We start from the raw sequence: 23,636 nt of genomic DNA on the forward strand, positions 1-23,636 counted from the left end.
CTTTGCAGGCACAGCCACTAAAATCTGAGCAGAAAGAAAGCGGCACCCAGCCAGCCGTGTGTGCGTTTGGCTGGCGGTGAAACAGGCGATTGCGCAAGCTCCTCGCATGCGGGACTGATCATTATGCAAAGGGGGGGGGGAAACAAAAAACTTAATAGGTCTATCCACTGTGACGTGATATATCATGGCGCTACATTTTAATCTGATGTTTTTACTACATCTTAACTCTTAAGTCAAAGTTGCCGTCGATGCGCCATCTGACGTATGGACTTGCACATTGCATTGGTGGTATTCTCATTTCCTTATGCATTCTTGTTTTGTTTATTTATAGGCTTTAAATAATAATTAATACAATAATTAAATATATACAGCCTCTTTTGGGTAGACCTAGGCCGCGTGTAGCTCTGTTCAGTAAGGCTATGGAACAGAGCTAGGCCGTGTGGCTTATTTTTTTTAAATAGACTTTATACTCACATTACTCAAACAGAGCTCTGCCACCGTGCCACGCCACCTATAATGACCAATTATACACCCAGCGTCCATTAGGCTGATATCGTCATTACCATGGTGTCCATATTAGCTGTCAATTCAATTCAATTCAATTCAATTCAGTTAGCTTTATTGGCATGAATGTAGTAGCTACAGTATTGCTAAAGCATGAAGTTCAACAAAAGAACCAAACAAAATAAAATAAATACAAAATATAACAGAAAACAAGCAAATAGAACATTAATTTTCACAATACAATATGAAAATACTGTCAAAATGTACAGTATTAAATGTGTCCGTGGTGTGTCGAGATTAATATACCTGATTGGAGGCAGCCAGGTGCTGATGGTATCTTCTGATTATGGGCGCGCTGTAGCCTGGCTCCAGCCCCTGAATAGCCACGCCCATTAAAAAATTATGTTCAGGCGGGAGTGAAACGAAATGAAAATTCAGGCTGAGTGTCAGGCTAGGCGCGCTGCCCATTTCCCAGTTAAATGAAGAAGACCTCTTAGGTCGAAAATAAATGTTCGTTTGTTTTTAACAAATACACAGCAGTGGGGGCATTCAAGATGGTGTGCAGATCATTTTCTGTAGCTCTATTTTCAGTCTATAAGGCAGCCATGGGGCTAAGAATGTGAAAATGATCTGCCACAATCATATACAGTACCTGCATAGTAGCTCTAATCCATATCTCTGCATGGCATTAGAGAGCTATTGACCAGTCCAGAGCTAATACCTGCATAGTAGCTCTGGTCCATAGCTCTAATCATATAGAGCTCTGCATGGCAGAGCCATGGACCAGGGCTAATACAGCCTAATCACTAAACAGTCAATGATTCATCATAATACAAAAACCCTTAGGTGCTTAATAGGTAGCCTAGATGTTCATCATATTTGTGCCTAGCCTAAGATTTAGACCCCCGTAGGCCTACAGATGTCACACTTCCTTAACCTTATAGCTACCTCTGATCTGTCTGCATGAGAATAAAAGGGAGATATGGTAGGCTACTTAAGATAATACGTTGATAAAAGTTCTTGTTGCATTGCATCCACAAGTATTTGATTTATGCCGCATGGCATGTGAACAAAGTCCTGCTGATTGTGCTGTGATAAATTAAAATGTTGACGCAAGTGCTGGGACTCAGAGTCATAATTAATGGCAGTGGCAGGCCATGCAGCTTAAAGTTGCAAGTGAAAAACAAACAAATGACTATAGACTTCAGTCAGACATTTCAACATACAGTATTATGTTTTCTTCAGTGCATGTATTAACCCCAAACACAGCTTCTGAGCTTCAGATGTTTCATACTGAGGCCCATTTGTTTTTCTCCATATTCCACTTTTATTCTTATCAGTCTATTTTTGACTGATATTGACTGATATTTTATCTATGTATCAGTATCCATGTATTCTCTTCATGGAATACTATTTTCAAATTGAATGATATGTTTTAAATTGTCACAATACCCTTTTATTGAACAATTAATTGACCTTTGATGTAGGCTACCGGTATGTTAAGCCTATGTTAAAATGCACTTCATTAAGTGCACTGGATGGACGCATGGGCTGCTGGGCATCATTAACCAACCAGCCACATCCACTGCTTTATATCCCTGTGCAAGGTGGTAAACAGAAAAGCCACAGTGTGCAATTTAGTTAAGCCTATAAAGCACCTCATGTGATCTGTTTGTCTCACTGGTGTTTTTTTATAATGGCTCAGTGGTGAGTGATAGATAGTCACAAAAGGCAGGAATGACTAGTTGTCACATAAGTTGTGGCATTGATCCATCATAGCCCCAAGGCTGGGGCGGGGGGGTGTTCCAGACCATATGCCATGACAGGAAGGTGGGTCACAAACACACAAACAGCCTAATATGGTCACAAAGAGCAAGTCTAACTGCAGCATGCTCAGTGCAAGGACAGCAAACTGAGCTAGGTCGCACAGTGTAAAATCTGTAAATGATGAATGGATGCTAGTTCCGTTTAGAACCGAGCTATATCTACGTAGCAGCGTAGATATAGATGTTCCTCCAAATGGAGCTAAATGGATGCATGTTGCTGCATGCACAGACAGTGTGCATGCAATTTTTCCATGAGCTCTCATTAGAATATGGGCCCGGCCACCTATGTTACAGGTTCACCCTTTACACATGTAACCACAACCTCCATTGTATTGTGACACACAGTTTAAACTGTTCATGTTATGTTGCTGTGGACCACTCTGTATACCCTCAGTCAGTATACAGCCCTTGGGGATCCCCACTTTGAGAACCAGTAAACTAGTTGTGTTTAATAGTTTTTCTCATGACTCATACTAGTAGCCTTGCTAGCCTACACACAAGCTTGTCTGCTTGACAAAATTACTTTTGAGATGGTAGATGGTCGCCATCTAGTGGCTGATCTCCAAAATGCAAAGGCCACTTTTGCTCACCATAAACAAAATGTAGGCATATCGATTCAACAGTCTGAAGTCTTCCATCATGAATCTGAGTCTGTCTGGGGCACCACACACACGGTTTTGACATAACAAAATGCCCTCAATAGCAATGTTTTATGCAAGTACTGTATACACATCCAGTGATCCATTTAAAAGGCACAAGCAATCTGTTTTGTTTTCATTTATTTACAAAAAACCAAGAGAAAATAACTTTTTTCAGGTTAGCAGTTACTGTACATTAATTTCTAGCTCCTACCTGATATCCTCAACAATCACATTCCGCCACTGTGTCCATATTGTAATAACTACAACTAGAATCCTCAGTTTGTTTCCATGGCAGACATTATACAGGAAGACACTTTTAAACAGGCCCAAAAGGTATAACAAAGATACAGTAAACTTCCATGCATGTTGGAAATTAAATGAATCTCTGCTTATTAAAATATAAAAAAGTTACTGGAGCCTAAAAAAGGGACTTATGTTTGGATATATATTCATATATTTATATACATTAGCTTCGTCAGTCTTTCACCTCTATGAGAAACGATTCATACAAAAAACATAAAACTGAAAGAGTCAACACCAGATACATTGGTAAAGGCGGCACAATACAGTTCTTGTGGCAGCTTTCAGAATTAAGAGCCACCACATTAGGGGCATACTCAAATAATTCCCTAATATACAATATTGTAAATGAAAGATATCCGTTATGCAAGAGTTTTGTTATTGATAACTAAACTAAATGGGCAAGAGTACCATCCCGTTTGCACAAAATACAAATGAAATACAAGAAAATTTAAGAAAACAAACGGGTTGGATCTAAATAAAAAAAAAGAATAAAAGAAAATAGCTCGGGATGCACATTTCCAACTATATTTTGAAGCATCCACACATTTTAAATCAGTGAGAATGTGAAGCAGAAGCATTCAAGGCATCATACATTCATGAACAAGTGTGTGGTAAACCCAGAAATAAGTGAGACAGAGTAGTGTGCTCCTCTAAAGCCAGATCTATACTTACTGTAGTGAAAATAGCTACAAATCTACAAGCTCAAGACATTGCGTTGTAGATCAGCTATTTTCTGAACAGAGTATAAATGCAGCATAAGAAAGCTGCCAGCCTAGTGGTCATGTCTATGAGACAAATTCAACAATGAGGGAAAATCTTTTGCAGAATGATCTGTCCATAATTTAATATGTTCTTACAGCTGACACAGACAACATATTTTGAAATGTTAGAGTTCTAAAGCCGAATGACTCCAACAATGAGAAGCACTGTCTGCAGACCGAAAATAACCAAAACATGTTTTATCTATTTAATTTGCAGCAGCAGACACTTCTCTGAAATCTGTCACCCAAAATGCATAAGATTATTGTTACAATGTTATGCAATTGAACAAAATGTCTTGGATGGCCTATCTACGGAAAACTGATATAGCTCAACAATGCAAAACTGCTAGGCAATGGCATTGGCAATGTTAAAAAAAAAAAGAAAAAAAAACCTGAGGTACTCATGTACAGCTCTCACATGGATAAAAAATAAAGTCCATACATACACTGGATACAAGTGTGGTAACTTGGTAGTGATGCTACTAGTCCTTATACAGTACCAGTTACCATCAAAGCTAATTTGACAATCTGTTGACAGAGAAGACAGCTTATTCATTGTCAACAGATTGTGCCTGTCTTCATCATTTGATACTACAACCTCGGATAACAGCCGTCTACTATAGTATACCAAATTATGGTATTAAATATGGTTAATTTGGCAATACAGGGCACCAACAAGTTCGACAGACAGTTTTGTAAAAGGGATTGTTAAACACACACTTACCCATAGAGTAAAACGACATGTGCCCTGCTCTACCAATGGGAAACATCTTGCTTATGGGCTTTTTGTCAGCCGTGTAAATATCGCATGCTTTTGATAACTATTTTTAAGCTTGGAAATGTTAACATGCATAATTAATATTCATAATTATGTTGGCCAACATCACTAAGAGCTTATTTTTCCTTGAATAAAACAATATTGACATTATAAAGCTAATAATCTCCTTTGAAAATCTCCTCCAGTAGACGTACCTAAAAAAAACTTTGGTAGAGCAGTTTACAAATGTTTTAACTTGCGATATTTGTAACAAAGCAAATGTTTCCTTGAAATTGGATGTTATACTTTGGGTTCAATTTGCTGGAGGTGAGTGGGGTTCCCTGCCTCTGCTGTACTTCTCGTCACCAGGTGGAGATATTGCATCCAGCCCTGTTTGTCTGTGTCCGTCTACCCGCAGCCAATATGGGAACCAATTTGGATAAAAAAATATATACAGTATATATAATTTTTTCTTAACCTCTGGAGGCAAGCTCTATTCCATGCCTGAAAGAGGAAACCAGGCGTGGTCACACCCGTTTCTGCTGTTTCACTTTCTTCCTACTCAAGGGCATCGCTAGAAGAGCTCTAATTGAATTAAACAGCTACACTACTGATTACTGAACTTTCATTACAAATCTGTCTTGAGAGCTTGATCCACAGCTAATCCTGCGCCAACTACCAGGTAGATCCACATTATATTGCTTGTGCACCATCATCGTTTGGGAATTAATAAATCGCAGAGCAATTGTCCCACGGTGTGTTCCACAAGGCTATGGCCAACAACTAGCCAGTCACTCTAATGATGTAATGCCATTACTTTATCTTATCCCTTCACCCAATAACCCTATGCCTTTTATACACCCACACAGCCCCAAACATTATCACATGCCCTGGTCTAGAGCGACAAGATGGAGGGAAGTAGAGCTGGCCTCCTGGCGGACATTTGCACTCTACGGAGCGCAACTCTTTCTACTTAGTTCTTATGTACTAAATATCACAATAAGTCCAATATTTGCTATTTGGACATCTACTGTATCTATCTGAAAGAACGCATGTCGGACCAAAGCCATTAACAATTTGAAGGAATTTCAAAAATAAATGTTTTATAAGGGTGGATGGCAGCATATGAAGAGTTTTAATCCAAACTGCAAATCAATCATTTCGAAAGGTTCAGTTAACCCCCATTAGGTACATTGGAACAGTTATATTTCAATTGCAAGACTCCTGGTATACAAAATATTTTGAAACATTATTGCAAAGATGTTTTGCATGATAAAATTGATACAGCAGGAGCTCAAAACAGCTTGTCTAAAATGTCATAAAAATACTTTTAGCATTAGTATGTCAGTTGAATTCAAAATGCAAAATGCAGGCAACTGGGGAGGAAAAGCCTTTTGCCAGAAAACCTAATGACTAAAAACAGACAGAACTAAAACCCTTAACCTTGGGCCCTAGCATCTATATGCCGAGGCTTACGTTTGACAAAAATAGCAGACGATCTATAAGATCGCAATGCGGCACCATGTGAGCATGTTAGATCTGCTATTTCCATCGACATCAAAACAAGACCGCCGGCGGTCAGTCACACAACACAAGTCAAACTGACACGTCAATAAACACATTTTTTCTTTTAAAGTTGACAGTAATCTTTAGGGCTGCAGTACCTTGGGTGTGGTGTACACTGCTCTGAAATCCAATTCTGAATCGTTAGTGGACATTTTGGAAACAAACTCTTCATATGTCTTCCTTAGAAAAATGAAATACAAATAGAAAATAAAAATATATATTTGTTTTTATGAAATCCACGAAACAGTACACCAACATGCTCCTTCAATCAGAGTCGCTGTCTGAACTGGAGCCACTGGAACTGCTGCTGCCAAACTCTGAAGAGCTACTGCTCCCACTGGCACCTTTGGGTAAGGATAAAACCAGGTCAGCTGGGATTTACATGCATGGACATAGGTCTAAACTCAAGAGGCACCACATTCAGCAGTGATTTACATGCATGGACATAGGTTTAAACTTTAGAGGTATGACATTCCAACTAGATTAAATAAAATAAGCTTGTTATGATGCAACATGTGAGCTTGTAGATTGACTGGTTTTGTTATTTTTGCACCATACCATTGTGACTGTGAGTAAAAAATAAGGCGTAAGTGGCTAATTAGACGAATCAATTGTCCCGAATATAAGACGACTGATTAAAGACTCATTTGTGGAAAAACATTGAATGTCAAATAGTCTAGTCCCCGATTATAATACCACCCCGGTTTTTTAGGATATTTCTATTGGGTAATATATTCAGGTTAATAGGGTATATTGATTATTTGAATAAATCTATTCGACAATTTGTTGATTGATAATACAAAGACTACAAATAAATGGGCTTCTGGATTATTCAGATTGAGAATAAACGATAGTTGCAGCCATAATGCTATAAACGTACATAGGTTTTCATGCCACTAGGCCTGCCACAATTATTGCATGATCGTCTAATCGCAATCATTTTTGCATAATCCTCAATCGTTTCCACTTTGAGAAATGGCCATACATTTTCAAACATTTAATTTGTTTAAGCAGAAATAGCAGACGTGTTGTAAGCGTGTAGATCAACCATTTCCACTATTTTGTGCATTCTTTGGAAAGGAATAATGTCTTAAATGGGCCTAAAAGGCAAACAGAAATACAACTTGTAACATTCCAATGTTCAATGCAAAAAAACTATTAAATCGCAGTCATTTGTGTGACAATTAATTGTCAACTTAAAACGTGTAATCGTGACAGCCACTGGGTACTCACGGTTTGCTTCCGTCTTCTTCCTCTTCTTATGTAAACACAGCTTGACGTATCGCTCGAGTTCGCGCAGCGTCGACGACTTGAGTGTCTCAAAGTCAATCTCAATCTCGTCCGGGTTGGAGTCGCGGAGCGACGGCTCTCGGGTCTGGATGATGCGCACCACGCGGCCCAGCTTCCCGCCAGGTAGCCGGTTAATGTCCAGGCTCAGCTGGCGCTTCTCGTCGTACGTCATGGGCAGAGGCTCGCCGTCTGAGTCGTAGCCCCTGGCTTTCTTCTTCGGTTGTCTGTTGGTGGGGACAAAACTAGTACGTTTTACTTGCAATAAGGTCAATCCTTTTATTCTTTTAGACACACATACGGATATTTGTGGATTTAGCCATTTGTGTAAAGAACACCATACAGGATTAAAATAGTAATATAAACAGGATGTTGACATTTTAGTAAACAATAAATGCCATACCAGGCATGTTTCTGCGCGCAATGTCAAAATGTGGAGACTATTTTTGGCATATCAATCAATGGAGCAAGATATCTTGCCAACTTGTCCAGTTGCATCATGACAAGGCTACTAGTTGAGTAGTTGTATTAGAAATGTCAATAAGAATACAGAACCAGCTCATGTGAATTAAACCCATTTTGGGCGGGAACCCCTTTTGGTGTTTTAAACATTATGTTATGATTTAGGTATTGAAAAATAGCAGATCTACAAGCTCATAGCACTACGAGCTGGTAGGTCTGCTATTTTAGAAGATTTTCTTTTAATTTCGAGGTCAGGCCTGGGTTAAGAGTAAAAAAATAAAGAAATAAATGTCCAGTTCCTATACCTGGAGCCACTACTGTTGACCTTTCTGGAGGAACTCTTCTGTTGACCCTGCTTTCCTGCTTTTGCTTTCTTCTCCTCTTCTGGGTTGCCTTTACTGTTTTTGACATCCTTTTTCTTGTCTTTTTCTTTTTTCTTCTTTGGTTTACTGACAGGAGCCTGAGAAAGCGCAGCAAGCTGTTCGTGGACGGCTTTTAGCTGGGGCAGAGAGAGAGAGCCAGTGGAGATTGGTTAGCACATTATACAGCCACATGGTAAAAATGTGGGAAATAAACCAGACATAAAAATGCGGCCATTACATATTAAAAAGTGTAGGCCACTGATAGTTATCAGTGCAGCCAATGTCTCATTCACCAAGGACCCTTTTCCACCAAAAGAACTTTGGTTCTAGAACTAGTTCCGTTCTAGATTCATGATGCTTTCATGGAACCGGTGGCCATTTTCTGGTTCTAGTTCCGAACCCAACTTTTAGGGTTCTGATTCTGAAACAATTTATTTTCAGTGGAAACTCTGAACTGGTTCAATAATAGGCGGGGGGTGGGGGGGGGGAAACGGAACCAGTTCAACCGTGGTGGAAAAGGGGCCACATCTGTGCTGAGAAATCTCATACAACACCACCACCAAGACTGAGCCCACAGCAGCAAAAGAAAACAGTAATATTTAGTCTTTGGAAATGAAGAATCCATCAAGAAAACCTATGGCTGGGGATGACCTTTTACGCAGAGACTGGGCGTCGATGGTCACTGAGGGGGCGCTTGTTTTACAGGCGACCGGATTAAGGTTGGTATGGGGTCCGTTAAAAACAATCGGATTAAGGTTGGTGAGGGGTCCGTTAAAAAAACCATCGGATTAAGGTTGGTGAGGGGTCTAGGGATGGCCAAATGGAAAGATTGTATTAACCGGTTACCGCCAGGACTTGCCGGCTAATTAACCGTTAGCCGTTAAGAAAAGAAAAGCGCTGTTTTGCGCATTAAAAATAGACAAATACACCGTTTACACGCGGCCTGCTGTCAATCAGTGCACTAGTGCGTTGGCTACAGTCTTCTATACGGACACATCACACATGTATCGCGGACCGATCAGGAAGGATTAGGGAGAGAGAGAGAGAGAGAGAGAGAGAGAGAGAGAGAGAGAGAAAGAAAGAAAGAAAGACGTGTTGAGAGAGCGTCTCTCTAACGCGCGAGAGAGAGAGAACGTCTGAGAGAGAGAGAGAGAGAGAGAGAGAGAGAGGGGGGGGGGTCCCGTTAGCAACAAGCTAACAGCATACCGGACCCGGTACGTTCGTTCTGATCCATATGATCTGCCGTTTAAGGAACCAAGTTAACGTTCGTTGCACGAAGGGCAGATCTGCGGGCGCGCAATGCTGTGTGTGTGTGTGTGTGTGTTCGTCTTTTTTTCTTTTTCCCTCCTGCTTCCATGCAGTCCACTACATGCAGTTGTTTTGGTGTTTTTGTTTTGGGGGAAGTAAGTCACGGCACATGCGTGGTTGCACTGACAGTAAAGGTGGAAAGAGGGGTTTGGTTCTTTGGCCGCGGTGCCCGCTCTCGGCGCTTCAAAATAAAAAATATATTTTTTTATCGGTGAACCATTAGCCGTTAGTGTTGTCGGTAAACAAATTAATAAACGGCTAACGGCTATCGGTAGACAACCCTAGAGGGGTCCGTTAAAAAAACCATCGGATTAAGGTTGGTGAGGGGTCCGTTAAAAAAACCATCGGATTAAGGTTGGTGAGGGGTCCGTTAAAAAAACCATCGGATTAAGGTTGGTGAGGGGTCCGTTAAAACGACCGGATTAAGGTTGGTGAGGGGTCCGTTAAAACGACCGGATTAAGGTTGGTGAGGGGTCCGTTGAAACGACCGGATTAAGGTTGGTGAGGGGTCCGTTAAAACGACCAGATTAAGGTTGGTGAGGGATGCGCTGCTCCGTGCTTGCGGTTATGGTTAGGTTAGGGTTTTAGGTAGGTGGTAGCCGGCGCTGTAAAACAAGCGTCCCATCAGCGCCCATCGAAACCGAGGCTCTGCGCTTAAGGGCGTCCCATGGCTAGAGCAAGGGGCACGGACGGCTAACGGAGAGGCAGGTCTTAACTAGCAGGCAGACAGTGAAACATACCTGTTCTGCGCCAACCTGCTCCTGCAACTCAGCCAGTCGGCTGGCGCGCTCATCCTCCGAGTCGGAGCTGCCCGAACTGGAGGAGTTGCCACTGCTACCACTTAAGGCTGTGCTCTTAGTGACGCCACCTCCTCCTGGCGAGATCATTTCTACAGGTTCATCTGGCATCTTGGAAAACCTCATCTCAAACACATCCTGAAAACAGATGTACAAAAAAACAAAAGGTTGCGTTAAAGTAAAATAAATGCTTAATCATAATAGTAATAATCTTCTTACGCCTAGAAGACTACATCCAACTTTTGTCACAAGATCACTAAACCCGGGTATATTTGACCTGATGTAATATATTCCATAAACAAAACATTTCTCATCAAAATATATTAAAGTACAGCAATACATGGCAATTTGAGGTCCTTTTCTTTAATATTTCAACATGAAATCTAGAAAGAAAATGTATAGGATTGGGGGCCCCTATCATAGTGGACCAAAATCAGTGAAAATGTGGGTATTATTATTATTTTAAAATCTATAATGGAGCTGGGAACCTCTCCTTTGGTCCGCCCATTCCTGGACATGTGAGAATGGTCCAGTGGGAACAAACTGCCCATTGTGGGAGTATGGGATTACATGTTTTACCCTCTATCACTAAACCCTGTTGAAATTCACCTGAACACCCCTGCCTGTGGAAAACAATGAGGGCAGAGAAACAAACCTACCTTCTATGATCACACTATCACGGAGCATCATGAAGCTACCCACCAACCTCGGACATCAGCAACATTATGAAAATCACATAAACGGCTACCCACCAACCTCGGACATCAGCAACATTATGAAAATCACATAAAAGGCTACCCACCATCGTCGGACATCAGCAACATTATGAAAATCACATAAACGGCTACCCACCAACCTCAGACATCGGCAACATTATGTAAATCACATAATTGTCCCGGGTGAAAATCACCTGGGTTTAGTGTCCTAGAGTTAAAAAGGTCCACTGAAGAGAGAACTATGTATTTTAGTTTACATCATTAAAACTCAAGGCAGGTGAAAATTGGCAGACATACCTGGAGTTTTCTGGCCATAGCAACGACCTCATGATCAGGGGGGTTATATTTGTAGCAATTTGAGAAAATTAGTCGAACATCTGCAGCAAAGGCCTGTGCATCCATGTACTCTCGTCCATCCATCTTTTTCTGAAATTGAACAACGTTGTAATCAAAACGCAAGACACTAAGACAGCAATAGCAGCATGAGCAAATTCACACACACACACAAAGAAAATAAAACCTACTAGACTGGAAGAATCAAATGTGTGGGCAAAAGTGTCAGTGATTCTCACTTTGACAGTGCTAAGATCCATGGGGTATTTGATGATGTCGTGGTAGTCGTGTAGCGCCAGAGCCTCGGCGTCGACGGGCTTGTAGAAAGGCCAGGCGTAGGCCGCGTGTTTCTTGGAGAGCATCTCCTTCAGGATCCCGTCGCAGTACTTCAGCTGCTCGCTCAGCTTGCCCCGCCTGAAGCCCAGCTCCACTTCCTCCAGGTCCTTCTTGGGAGGCTTGATGGCTCGGCCCGTGCTCTCGCGCCGCGGCTTGCCTTCCGGCGAGTCGTTGATGCTGGCTGTGATTGAGGTAGTGGTGGTGTCCGCTTTCCGCTTCATCCCCTTCTTCTCCATAAAACACACACACACACACACACACACACACACACACACACACACACAAATCATCGCAGTTGGTTAACCTCATTCAGAATGGGAAGCCCTTTTGGTGTTTTAAAGCATTATGTTACACTTTAGGTATTGATAAATAGCAGATCTACAAGCTCATGGCTCTGCTATTTTAGAAAAATCGTAAAAATGTGGCGCAAATCTTTGAATATATATTCTTTCAGAGAGAGCGTTTTTAACTCAAATTGTTCCTTTGGGGGGGGGGGGGGGGGGTCACATATATTGTTGAGGGTCCGTGACATGTCAATGTTTGAGAACGAGTGACATAGAAACAGGGTTTTCAAGAAAACAGTCACGTTTTAGAAGGAATTTGTAGAATCGTCCTCTGGTCTAAATGGGTTAAATTTGTATTCCAGGGTGTCTAGTCAAAGATGAGAAATTATGTAGACTCACTCTGGCAGCAGGCGGGGATGATGGCAGGTTGGTGGTTAATGAGATGGAGGTAATGGAGTTGAGGGTTGTCTGTGATTTGGGTGGTGTCACTGAAGAGCAGGAGATCACGGTTTCATCCTGACCAGCTGTATGGATATTTACACAAATCGAAAGGGAAAACATAAATTATGGTTGGGTCATGAAGAGCAAACAGCTTAACTGATTTCTTTTTTTTCTTTTTAAAGGTGGAGCACGTCAAAACCGTCATCATCATTTTCAGCCGTTGCTGTGAACGTATGATGGCACAGTAAATGTTTGAGAAATAACAAATTGCTAATGCAAAAATGTGCTTTGAGCCAACATTCAGTTGTAGTTCTCAGGCTTGGTTCGATTGGGATTAGGGACGGGCATTAAAAGTCGGCTAGTAGATGATGTATATATACTACAATACTACAATAAAAGTCACATGGGTTGGGCTAGCCTAGAAGCAAGGCGCTTCTCAAAGTGGGGTCCTTGATGAGTTACAGGTCTATAACTCTTGAGTGTACAAATGGAACCAATTTGGTTCAATGAACACTAAGAAGTTTAGAGTATGAAAATGATATCAAACTGGGGTTCTTGAAATACGAATGTTTTGAGAACCACTGTCTCAGTCATAAAGTCACAGGGTTCTATCTATGCATAGGGTTCAACCTTCAACCTACAAGGAGCATGAATGTAAGTATCAAGTATCATGGCAATCTGCCCATTCAATTTGGAGCCATCTTGTGTGTAAATGGATCTTTTATGCAATGCCAAGTACACATTTCTTCGTCCAATGATGGCACAAGAAAAGGCCATGGCATGGGGGTCACCCAAAATCATTGGGGCCATCATCTGGGGAGCAGTACGGCGCACAGAAAATTCCAAATCAGCGTTCGGACGGACCCACATAGCCCCGACGCTAGCGAGCTAAAAAACAAACAAAAATGCAATAGGGGAAACACTCACCTGAAGGGAGACTCTTTTTAGCTGGAGCAGGCTTGACTTTAGGTGGAGGTAAAAGCTCCACTTCTCCTGGTGGCATCATGGCAACTTTCTGCAAGAATATCTTTTCCAAGGCCTGTGCCATAAGCACAATGTCATCTGTGGGCTTGAGTGAAATACACAGAATGTTTGTTAACAGTAATGTATGCAATTTAATGGGTGATACACCAAGTACACAAGAACATGATCACAAGTGCTGAGCAACATGATGGATTCTTCCTCACCTTGTTGTATATGTAGCAGTTGGTGAACATAGTGTTGAAGTCTTGCATACATTCACTAGCACTGCAATAGTAATTGTTCTCCAGTCGTTTCTTTATTGTTCCCATATCCATAGGAATCTTGATAATCTTATGATAATCCTAGATGACAGAGACAGAATCAGACAACATGTCAGTTATTTCTCTCTGGTCCACACACACGAGTGATGCAATTGACCACAGCATTTGCTGTAACACCATAATTGGACATTCTGGCCACATCTTTCCAGTAGGACTGAGAACACATGCATCAGGTACAGATTGAGTCAATTACAGCCTTAAGCCCCATTCAGACTGAAGAAGCAGAAGCTAGCTTCTGCTTCTTGGTCCCATGTTATCTCTATGCTGAACAGCTTCTGCGTTTAAAAGCTGGAACAATAGCTTTTTTTTGTTTTTGCTTTTTTTTTTGCTCACCGGAGCTTAAAGCCCCATTCAGACCGAAGAAGCAGAAGCTAGCTTCTGCTTCTTCGTCCCATGTTATCTCTATGCAGAACAGCTTCTGCGTTTAAAAGCTGGAACAATAGCTTTTTTTTGTTTTTGCTTTTTTTTTTGCTCACCGGAGCTTAACTTTAAAGCAGCTTTTAAAAGCTGGAGCTTTAAAAATCTGCGTGTAGCCAATCAGAGCACAGCGTGGTTTGAGGAGGCGGAGTTGAGCTCATTTTACAAAACCGAAAACCCTCTGGAAAGCTGTCCGACCCAATTGTCCGCATTAAAAAAGAAACTTTTTGAATATGGGCTGTATATGAAATATGAATGGATATTTGGCAAGACCATAGCATATTTTGTGATAGAAATTAAAGTTTATATGAGAAACAAGTTGTCGAAGCGGTGAAAACAGGTTGTGTTCCGTGTGCCGTCGCGAGTGTCACGTTTCTGGGGACAAGTCATCGTGCATTCACCCCCCCCTCCGGTTCTCATCGAAGCTATGGATGGACTACTGAACTGAACTCTCCGGAACGCTATCCGTCGCTGACGCTGATTGTGGACTAAACAGTGCACACACACACGGTTGATAAATTAGCAGATATAGATAGATAGACAAACAACTAAACAATAGTTGTGTCGGGAGTTTTCGCCAAAACCTTCCCCGAGAAGAGGGAAGTAGCAGCCCGCTCTCAGCGCGTTTCTGTGCCGATCCTCGTGTGTCTCTCGGTAGTATGTTGAAGCTTTTGCGCCGTCAATCAATACCTTTAAAATAAATAATTAATAGCCTTTATATCAGTTGTATGTACCCCCCCCCCCCCACACACACACACACACACACACACACACACACACACACACACACACACACACACAGTACACAGTACAGTAGTCCCCAGTACTGGAACGCCGAGGAGAGCTGTGCTCGGAGACGATTTGCGGGACGTTTCCTCGCACTAAAATTAATTGCCCTTGTCGCGGGACCTCGCCCTGAGCACAGGGCGTTGACCACTGGTGTACGCTCCTCGACACCCAGTCTCAACTTAGGGGGTCCTCCGCGGGCCGGGCCACAGGGTCCAGAAGTCGGTCCACTTTCGTGTGTGTGTGTGTGTGTGTGTCGCTGCATTGTATGTTGATTGTTGAAACGTGGGCACCGTGAATCATACCTTTAAAAAATAATTAATAGCCTTTATATCAGTTGTATGTACCCCCTCTATTTATGCATTATGTTGCCCATGTTTTGTGATTGGTTTGCTGCGTTCTGAATCGATAAACCAATCGCATATATTTATTTGAGGGAATCATTTCAGACAGCGCCGAGATAGGAGCTCCCTTCCACGGGAGACTTGGGACTGAATGTCCGGAAATCGCACGTAAACATAAGCTGTTTTAATTGCTTTTACGACGTGCTGGATACATACAATTGTATTTCTACGGTATGCTCTTTCTAAATCAACATTAACATTACATACAGAGCCGCCATTTAAAACAATGCCCGGAGGGTTTCGCTCGTGGCATGGGGGAGACGAGAGCGGAGTGGGGGGGGGAGACATGAGCACTGAAGACGGAGGATTGAGATCCCGTCCGTTCGGTTATTTACAAACAAGTTTACCAAGATTATATTATTTATTCATCCATACATAGGTTATGATGTAACTAAATATATAAGTATGTCTCCTCTACAGTCGCTATTTTACATTTTAGACTTTCAAATGCGCATCTGCTCAAACTGCCCGTCTCTCGTCTCAAAGCCAGACAGCCAGTCCAGGCAGCTTGAGTGACAGGTACCTTGTACACGCCCACTTTCTCAAAAAAAAGCTGCGTCTTTCTGAGTTCTGCTTCTGCTTTTTAAAGCAGCTTCTTCAATGTGAACGGAGCTTAACTTTAAAGCAGCTTTTAAAAGCTGGAGCTTTAAAAATCTGCGTGTAGCCAATCAGAGCACAGCGTGGTTTGAGGAGGCGGAGTTGAGCTCATTTTACAAAACCGAAAACCCTCTGGAAAGCTGTCCGACCCAATTGTCCGCATTAAAAAATAAACCTTTTAAATATGGGCTGTATATGAAATATGAATGGATATTTGGCAAGACCATAGCATATTTTGTGATAGAAATTAAAGTTTATATGAGAAACAAGTTGTCGAAGCGGTGAAAACAGGTTGTGTTCCGTGTGCCGTCGCGAGTGTCACGTTTCTGGGGACAAGTCATCGTGCATTCACCCCCCCCTCCGGTTCTCATCGAAGCTATGGATGGACTAGCGAACTGAACTCTCCAGAACGCTATCCGTCGCTTGTGGACTGTTTGTGGACTAAACAGTGCACGCACACACACACGGTTGATAAATTAGCAGATATAGATAGATAGACAAACAACTAAACAATAGTTGTGTCGGAGTTTTCGCCAAAACCTTCCCCGAGAAGAGGGGATGAGCAGCCCGCTCATCCCCCCCGCTCAACGCCGAGGAGAGCTGTGCTCGTAGACGATTTGCGGGACGTTTCATCGCACTAAAATTAATTGCCCTTGTCGCGGGACCTCGCCCTGAGCACAGGGCGTTGACCACTGGTGTACGCTCCTCGACACCCAGTCTCAACTTAGGGGGTCCTCCGCGGGCCGGGCCACAGGGTCCAGAAGTCGGTCCACTTTCGTGTGTGTGTGTGTGTGTCGCTGCATTGTATGTTGATTGTTGAAACGTGGGCACCGTGAATCATACCTTTAAAAAAAATTAATAGCCTTTATATCAGTTGTATGTACCCCCTCTATTTATGCAATATGTTGCCCATGTTTTGTGATTGGTTTGCTGCGTTCTGAATCGATAAACCAATCGCATATATTTATTTGAGGGAATCATTTCAGACAGCGCCGAGATAGGAGCTCCCTTCCACGGGAGACTTGGGACTGAATGTCCGGAAATCGCACGTAAACATAAGCTGTTTTAATTGCTTTTACGACGTGCTGGATATATACAATTGTATGCTTTTGCTAAATCAACATTAACATTACATACAGAGCCGCCATTTAAAAAAAACCCCGGAGTGTTTCGCTCGTGGCCTAGGGGGGAGAGGAGAGCGGAGTGTGGGGGGGAGACATGAGCGCTGAAGACGGGGAGGATTGAGATCCGGTCCGTTCGGTTATTTACAAACAAGTTTACCAAGATTATATTCTTTATTCATCCATACATAGGTTATGATGTAACTAAATATATCATTATTTCTCCTCTACAGTCGCTATTTTACGTTTTAGACTTTCAAATGCGCATCTGCTCAAACTGCCCGTCTCTCGTCTCAAAGCCAGACAGCCAGTCCAGGCAGCTTGAGTGACAGGTACCTTGTACACGCCCACTTTCTCAAAAAAAAGCTGCGTCTTTCTGAGTTCTGCTTCTGCTTTTTAAAGCAGCTTCTTCAATGTGAACGGAGCTTTACACAAGGGCTGGACCTTGGGCCTGGCACCATTTTATCCACACTCTACATGCTCCAACTTGGAGACTCATTAGCCAACATAATCAGATAAATTGGCCACTCAAAAAGGAGCTGTCACAATACTGAAAATTGGCAAGACTGGCACTGACTGAATGATTGGTCCAGTTTCAATACTACTAGGGGTATGATTCTGTTGGCAGTTGGCAATCGAAATGCAGACCTTCGATGCCCTAGTTGTCTGTAAATATCCAATACAAATGTTTTAACTCGCAACATATATTTGTAAAATGTTGACTGTCTACAATGTTCCAAGTACAACAATTCCAAATTCATGGTCAGTTGTATGACAGTGTTGCACATTAAAACACACACACACACACACACACACACACACAGTACACACAGTGAAGTGAGGGGCGCTCTTATCGTCATGCATCACATTCCGTGCTCAGACATTGCCATTCAATATCTCAAATTTGACACAACGCTGGGCATAGAAAAACAGCTCAGGAGCTTACAGATTGGCCATTTTTGGTGTGCAACACCAATTTCCCATGTCGTCTTGTGGTGTTGTGAGCAATGCCGTTTCCTGGTGTGTACGTTTGGTTCACTTGCATAAGTTGCATTGGAGTGGTTGGCTCATTGAAGGAAAACTACAAACAACATGCCTGCCAAGTGGGGTCAACCACATTGCCTCTTTCCTACTGGTCAAAGTTCAACGTTGAATGCCAATGTTCCACGGCAAGCCACACGCATCAACGTACCACAAAGGGCAGGTCAACTTCTTTGCTCTCACAAGAGTGGAAGTAAAGTGAACGGGGAAGCTGTCGCTTTTGACGCATACTTGTGACTATACTCTTACAGTGCCCCCCCCCCACACACACACACACACACACACACACACACACACAGCTGCAACATCTACACCAGAGTGTTTTTAACTTGAGAGCTACTTTAAAAATGACCATCAAAACAAGATCTACACACACACACAGCTGCAACATCTACACCAGAGTGTTTGTTTTTTTTTACTTGAGAGCTACTTTAAAAATGACCATCAAAACAAGATCTACCCACCAAATAAATATCCTATTGCTGAAAAAAGTTGAAAATTGTACCTTAAGGGGCTTTGGAATAGCGGTGCTGGCGTTGCATACGAGACAAACACACCCGGAATGAGATATAGGAAATTGGAATTGGTACAGTTTTGTTGTTTATGCGCAACACTCTTGAAAACAAAGTATTTCATGGGGCATCCGCTGGCCAAGTGGTCCCGGCGCATGCCAGATATAGGCTCTGGCCTTTCGAGTCCTGTTCATGACGACCTTTGCTGCGTGTCTCTACCCTTCTCCCTCTTTCCTGTCTGTCTTCACTTGATACCATCAATAAAGGCAGAAAAGCCTAAAACAAATCTTTAAAATAAAATAAAACTATTTAATTGTGGGTTTGAGCTGATGGGACCCATTTGATGTCAATCAATGAAGTCACCTTTAATTCAAGTCAAAGTGGCAGATGCCTTTAGTTATTTCCTTTTTAAATGTATATATTGTTTAGGGTCATGTCATGTGATCTACCTGCACACCCTTTGTGATCTACTGGTTAGATCGCGATCGACGTTTTGGGCACCCCTGATCTACCCAGAGTGGTACTTACAGGGAGTTGAAGTTTGACGGCATCAACAGGCTGGTAGAATGGCCACGCAAACTGGTGCTTCCACAGGGTTTTCACCACCACGTTGTGCATGTACTGCAGCTGGTTGGTCTTGCGGCCCGGCCTGCTGGGGTTGATGAACTCGGGGGGTGGCGGGTTGACGCCGTACGGATGCGGAGCATCAGAGGTCTTCGTGTCTGTGGCCATCATGGACATGGTGCACACGACGGGGGGGGCAGAGCGACTATCGGCCTCTGTGTCTTGTCTACGGACGGAGGAGTGTCTTCAGCGAGTTCTGCGTCTGTCTGTCAGACAGGAACAGCATCCCATCTCACAGCCCCTATGCTGGCCAACCTACAAAGAAATAAAAACAATATGTAATTGTGTGTATTCATAATTTTGTTTTTGTATGCCTTCATCAGCGGAAAGCCATTCGTGGAGGCATTATGTTTTAAATAGTTACATTTATATTTTAATAAGAGCCCGTATTCTGGCCAACCTAGAAAAAAAACCCAATATATATAAGTTTGTATTTATAATAAAGTAAATTTCATGCCTTCATCAGCGGAAAGCCATGCATGGAGGCATTACGTTTTCAATAGTTACATTTATATTTTAGAGCCTGTATTCTGGCCAACCTACAAAAAGAAAAGAAAAAACAATATATATATATATTATGACTACGTTTACACAGAAGCAACCGAGTGGATTAGAGGAAGAAATGCAACTACAATAATAATGATTTATGGTTTGCACGATATAATGGTGGGCTTCCTTCCACCCCAGCATCACTAGCCAACAGTGGTGGAAAGGAACTAGTAAATACAAGTACTAGTAAATACAAGTACATACAAGTACTGTACTATACTTGTATACAATTCTGACTGAAGTACTTTTCCTTGACTCCTCAGTCCTTTTTGATACTTTATACTTCTACATTTCAGAGGAAAACATTGTCCTTTGTACTCCACTACAACAGCTTTAGTAACTAGATAATTTGCAGATATTGTAAATGCACAACACACATTAATACAATATGGTGCGAGATACCCAGCAACACAAATCAAAATCAGCTGCCATATTAAAGCGATGAACACATTTATGCAACTAATTAATTACAACTTTACAACACAAGCAATATGATTATAAAATGGGCCATTCTACAACAAAATAATACCTACACGTTTGGTACTGACATGTTAAGTACATTTCTATGCCAATACTTTTGCTCTTTTACTCAACAGAACAGCTAAACAAGACATGTACTTCTGCATGGGACACCCCCTTCTCTACATTGTGCTACTTTTACTTAAAGTAAAAGGGGGGAAAACCTGAGTACTTCCACCACTGCTAAACAAGAAACGCTACTTAACGTTAGCTCACAGGTAGCCCACAGTTAGCATATCGGACATGCATGCAGTAGTAGCTGCCTTAGCCCAGTGAAACAATTAACCAACTAGCGGGAAATGATCGTTTCACACTATTCACCCATTATTGTTATTATTGTGCTTACTTTGTGTGTATTCCCACGGCTTTGCAGAGCGGGCCCCGCCACAAAAAGCTGCCGCTGGCTGAGGCTAACGTAGCAGCAGCAGCAGCATTGTTGCTAAAGAAAGCATGCAAACTAAGCTAATGTTAGGCTATTATACGGTAGCTAAGGTGGCTAAGCCTCGCTAGTATTAGGCTAAATACAAAAATATAACGTGCGCATCAACAACACATTTTAAGCGTGTATCGGAAAACGCAACAACACTTTGCACATACGAACCGATAGCATGCCAAAGTTTAATAGAATGCACGGTAAGGCTATGTTGCTTTCTTACGGGAGGTTGTTCGGCTTCACTGTGTGCAGCTAGAATATACTTTTGTGTTTGCTGGCGTTGTTGAAGTCGGAGGAGAAGAGGAGCCCGTTTTAATTTAGGAGGAGGAGGCCAGGCAGCAGCATGAAAAGCGCCAATGACTTGTTCTGACAAAGAGCGTCTTCCACCCAAGATGTGCTACTGTGCTAAACAGCACGAGCTGCCTGGAACGCTGCTAGGCATTGCAATAGCATTGCATTAGGAGGATCGCCGCCGAATCGCGCATGATTGTATTGTTTACGTACCCGCGCGATGCATCATGGGATAGATACTCTCTCAGGAAGAAGAAGGGGGGAGTGCCGGGAGTGACATAATCCAGGACATAATGTGGAGGGAACATCTTGACCTTTTTAAGATAGCTCTATCTTCACCTGGGTTCACTGTTCTTCTTCATCCGATGGTTCTTCAGTCTTCACCATAGGGTTCTTCACTTTGTTTCCCAAATGGTGTGCAATGTGCATTGGGATTTGGTTAAAGGACCACTTCACCACTTTTCAATTTATCTTCATATAACTGATCCTCACTAATAATCATGATAAATTGCCACCATTGTTTTCCTACTCAGCCTGTGTCCACTCACAGTCTTTGTATTGAGTCGTGCTTGAAATGTACTGTTAATAAATATTTAAATCAATCAAAAGTCTCATAAGAGGGCTGTGGGCAGTTCAGAAAACCGTCCACCAGTGACATCATCTTAAAGCAGATATTTTTGTAAACAATATTTCTTTACAAAAATGTTTAGATTTGTATTATCGTGAGATCGATGGCTATTGGCTTCCATCCATTGTTGTATTGCTACTTTTCAGGACTTTTTTTCCTTTAACAACCACACATTATTATTGTATTATTATTGTAATATTAATATACAATAGGCCTATGTGTATTAAAAATATATAATTTATAGTAGGTTATATCAGTACTTAAATGTGTGCACTCTTTTCCCAATACACAGGCAAATTCTACCCAAAACATATTTTAGCATTACCACTATCAATCTGCCACTGAATAGAACATTAAAAGGCTTCAAATGTGAGGTTTTTCCTCTCTGACTTCATAGTTCAGCATTCCGAGTTTTAACTTCAATTTGTGTTTTTGTATCTCAGACTTTGGGGTGCTTTAATTTGCAAATCCAACATTTGTCTCAGAACAAGAAAGCTATACCCATGGAATGCATATCTCTTCTCCGCCAGGCCAGGTAAGATTCCACATTTAGACAGGTATCTGATGCCATGGGTTCATACCTGCACAAATAAATATGACTATCACTATGTAGTCTATCACACCCGTGTGAAGTGAGGGGCGCTCTTATCATCGTACATCATGACGTAACATGTCGATTTGCCCATCAACATATGATGTACATTCTCTATTCATTGTCAATGGGATATATATATATTTATTTCTTTGTAGGACAAAAACAGTGATTTGCTCGTCCAACATATGACGTAAATTCTCTATGCATTGTCAATGGGAATTCAATGTTTGTGTAGGACAAAAATCTACACTAATAGCGGAATATAGGAGGGGCTAGCGCCCCTAAAAAAACAATTGTTTTTATTTTTGCTGACTGAACCAAATACACTTGCAGCAGCACCTACTGGGGCCTGGACGACCAACTTAGTCCCCATCCATAAGTGAAATAAATGTTGAATTAGAGTAGACCTGTCTCCCTCAGAACACTTCCATTTATCCGTTCATATTAATCTGTTTTTCAATTAAACAGTATTCTATTATTTAGATCATGAGTGACAGATCCAGACAGGGCAAGTAATATTTCATACAGGATGGTCTTCCTGCTAGGACTTAAGAGGAGATATTTCATATGGACACTAGATGGTGCCGTTTACTTTGCTTGATCTTTCTTTGCTCATCTTGCCAGGTCAAATGTTGACTCTTTGATGGAAGGTAAGCACATTTACTCAAGTGCTGTACTTTAGTACAACTTTGAAATAGGTATTTCCACATTTTAATACTTTTACTCCACTAAATCATAGAGGCAAATATTGTACATTTTACTCCACTACAAGTATTTAAAATCTTATGTTACTATTTAGGCTACTTTGTAGATTTGAATAAAATCTCAGGCACTTTGGACCGATCTTCGTGAAACTTTTCACGCACACTCCTATGGAGTTTAGAGATCTAGACATTGGACAGGGGGCACTGGCCCCAAAAAAGCTTGAGAAACACTTATAAAGTGGATAAAACATTCAGTACATTTTCAGGCACATTCTGCAATTCATTATAAAAACTATTTTCAGATCACATGAAATATGACAAAATGAACATTTGATCCAACCTGATGCATCTTTAAGGTTTAAATGGATAAAATGCAGCCATTGAAAAAAAAAAAAAAAGGAAACTTTACTGCCAAACAATATACAAC

General features: G+C 41.7%; 1 protein-coding gene across 6 annotated transcripts; it reads right to left on the reverse strand.

The window, feature by feature from the left end:
* Positions 1-3,092: 3,092 nt before the first annotated feature.
* On the reverse strand, positions 3,093-21,407 carry brd3a (bromodomain containing 3a). 6 transcript variants are annotated; one of them, XM_080756631.1, is made up of 11 exons: positions 21,215-21,407; positions 19,395-19,745; positions 13,872-14,009; positions 13,612-13,753; positions 12,643-12,767; positions 11,863-12,186; positions 11,588-11,716; positions 10,518-10,712; positions 8,413-8,606; positions 7,592-7,872; positions 3,093-6,702 (listed from the first exon to the last, which is right to left on the reverse strand). In XM_080756631.1, exons 2-11 carry the CDS (start codon positions 19,605-19,607, stop codon positions 6,623-6,625), a joined length of 1,821 nt encoding a protein of 606 aa, XP_080612757.1. In that variant the 5' UTR covers positions 19,608-19,745; positions 21,215-21,407; the 3' UTR covers positions 3,093-6,622. The 6 variants fall into 6 exon arrangements, with proteins under 6 accessions (XP_080612757.1, XP_080612756.1, XP_080612755.1 ...); XM_080756630.1 differs by having other exon boundaries at positions 7,592-7,890; XM_080756629.1 differs by having other exon boundaries at positions 11,815-12,186.
* Positions 21,408-23,636: the final 2,229 nt, after the last annotated feature.

The sequence above is a fragment of the Protomyctophum bolini genome (genome assembly GCF_963924005.1).
Source record: "Protomyctophum bolini genome assembly, chromosome: 22".
Classification (NCBI taxonomy): domain Eukaryota; kingdom Metazoa; phylum Chordata; class Actinopteri; order Myctophiformes; family Myctophidae; genus Protomyctophum; species Protomyctophum bolini.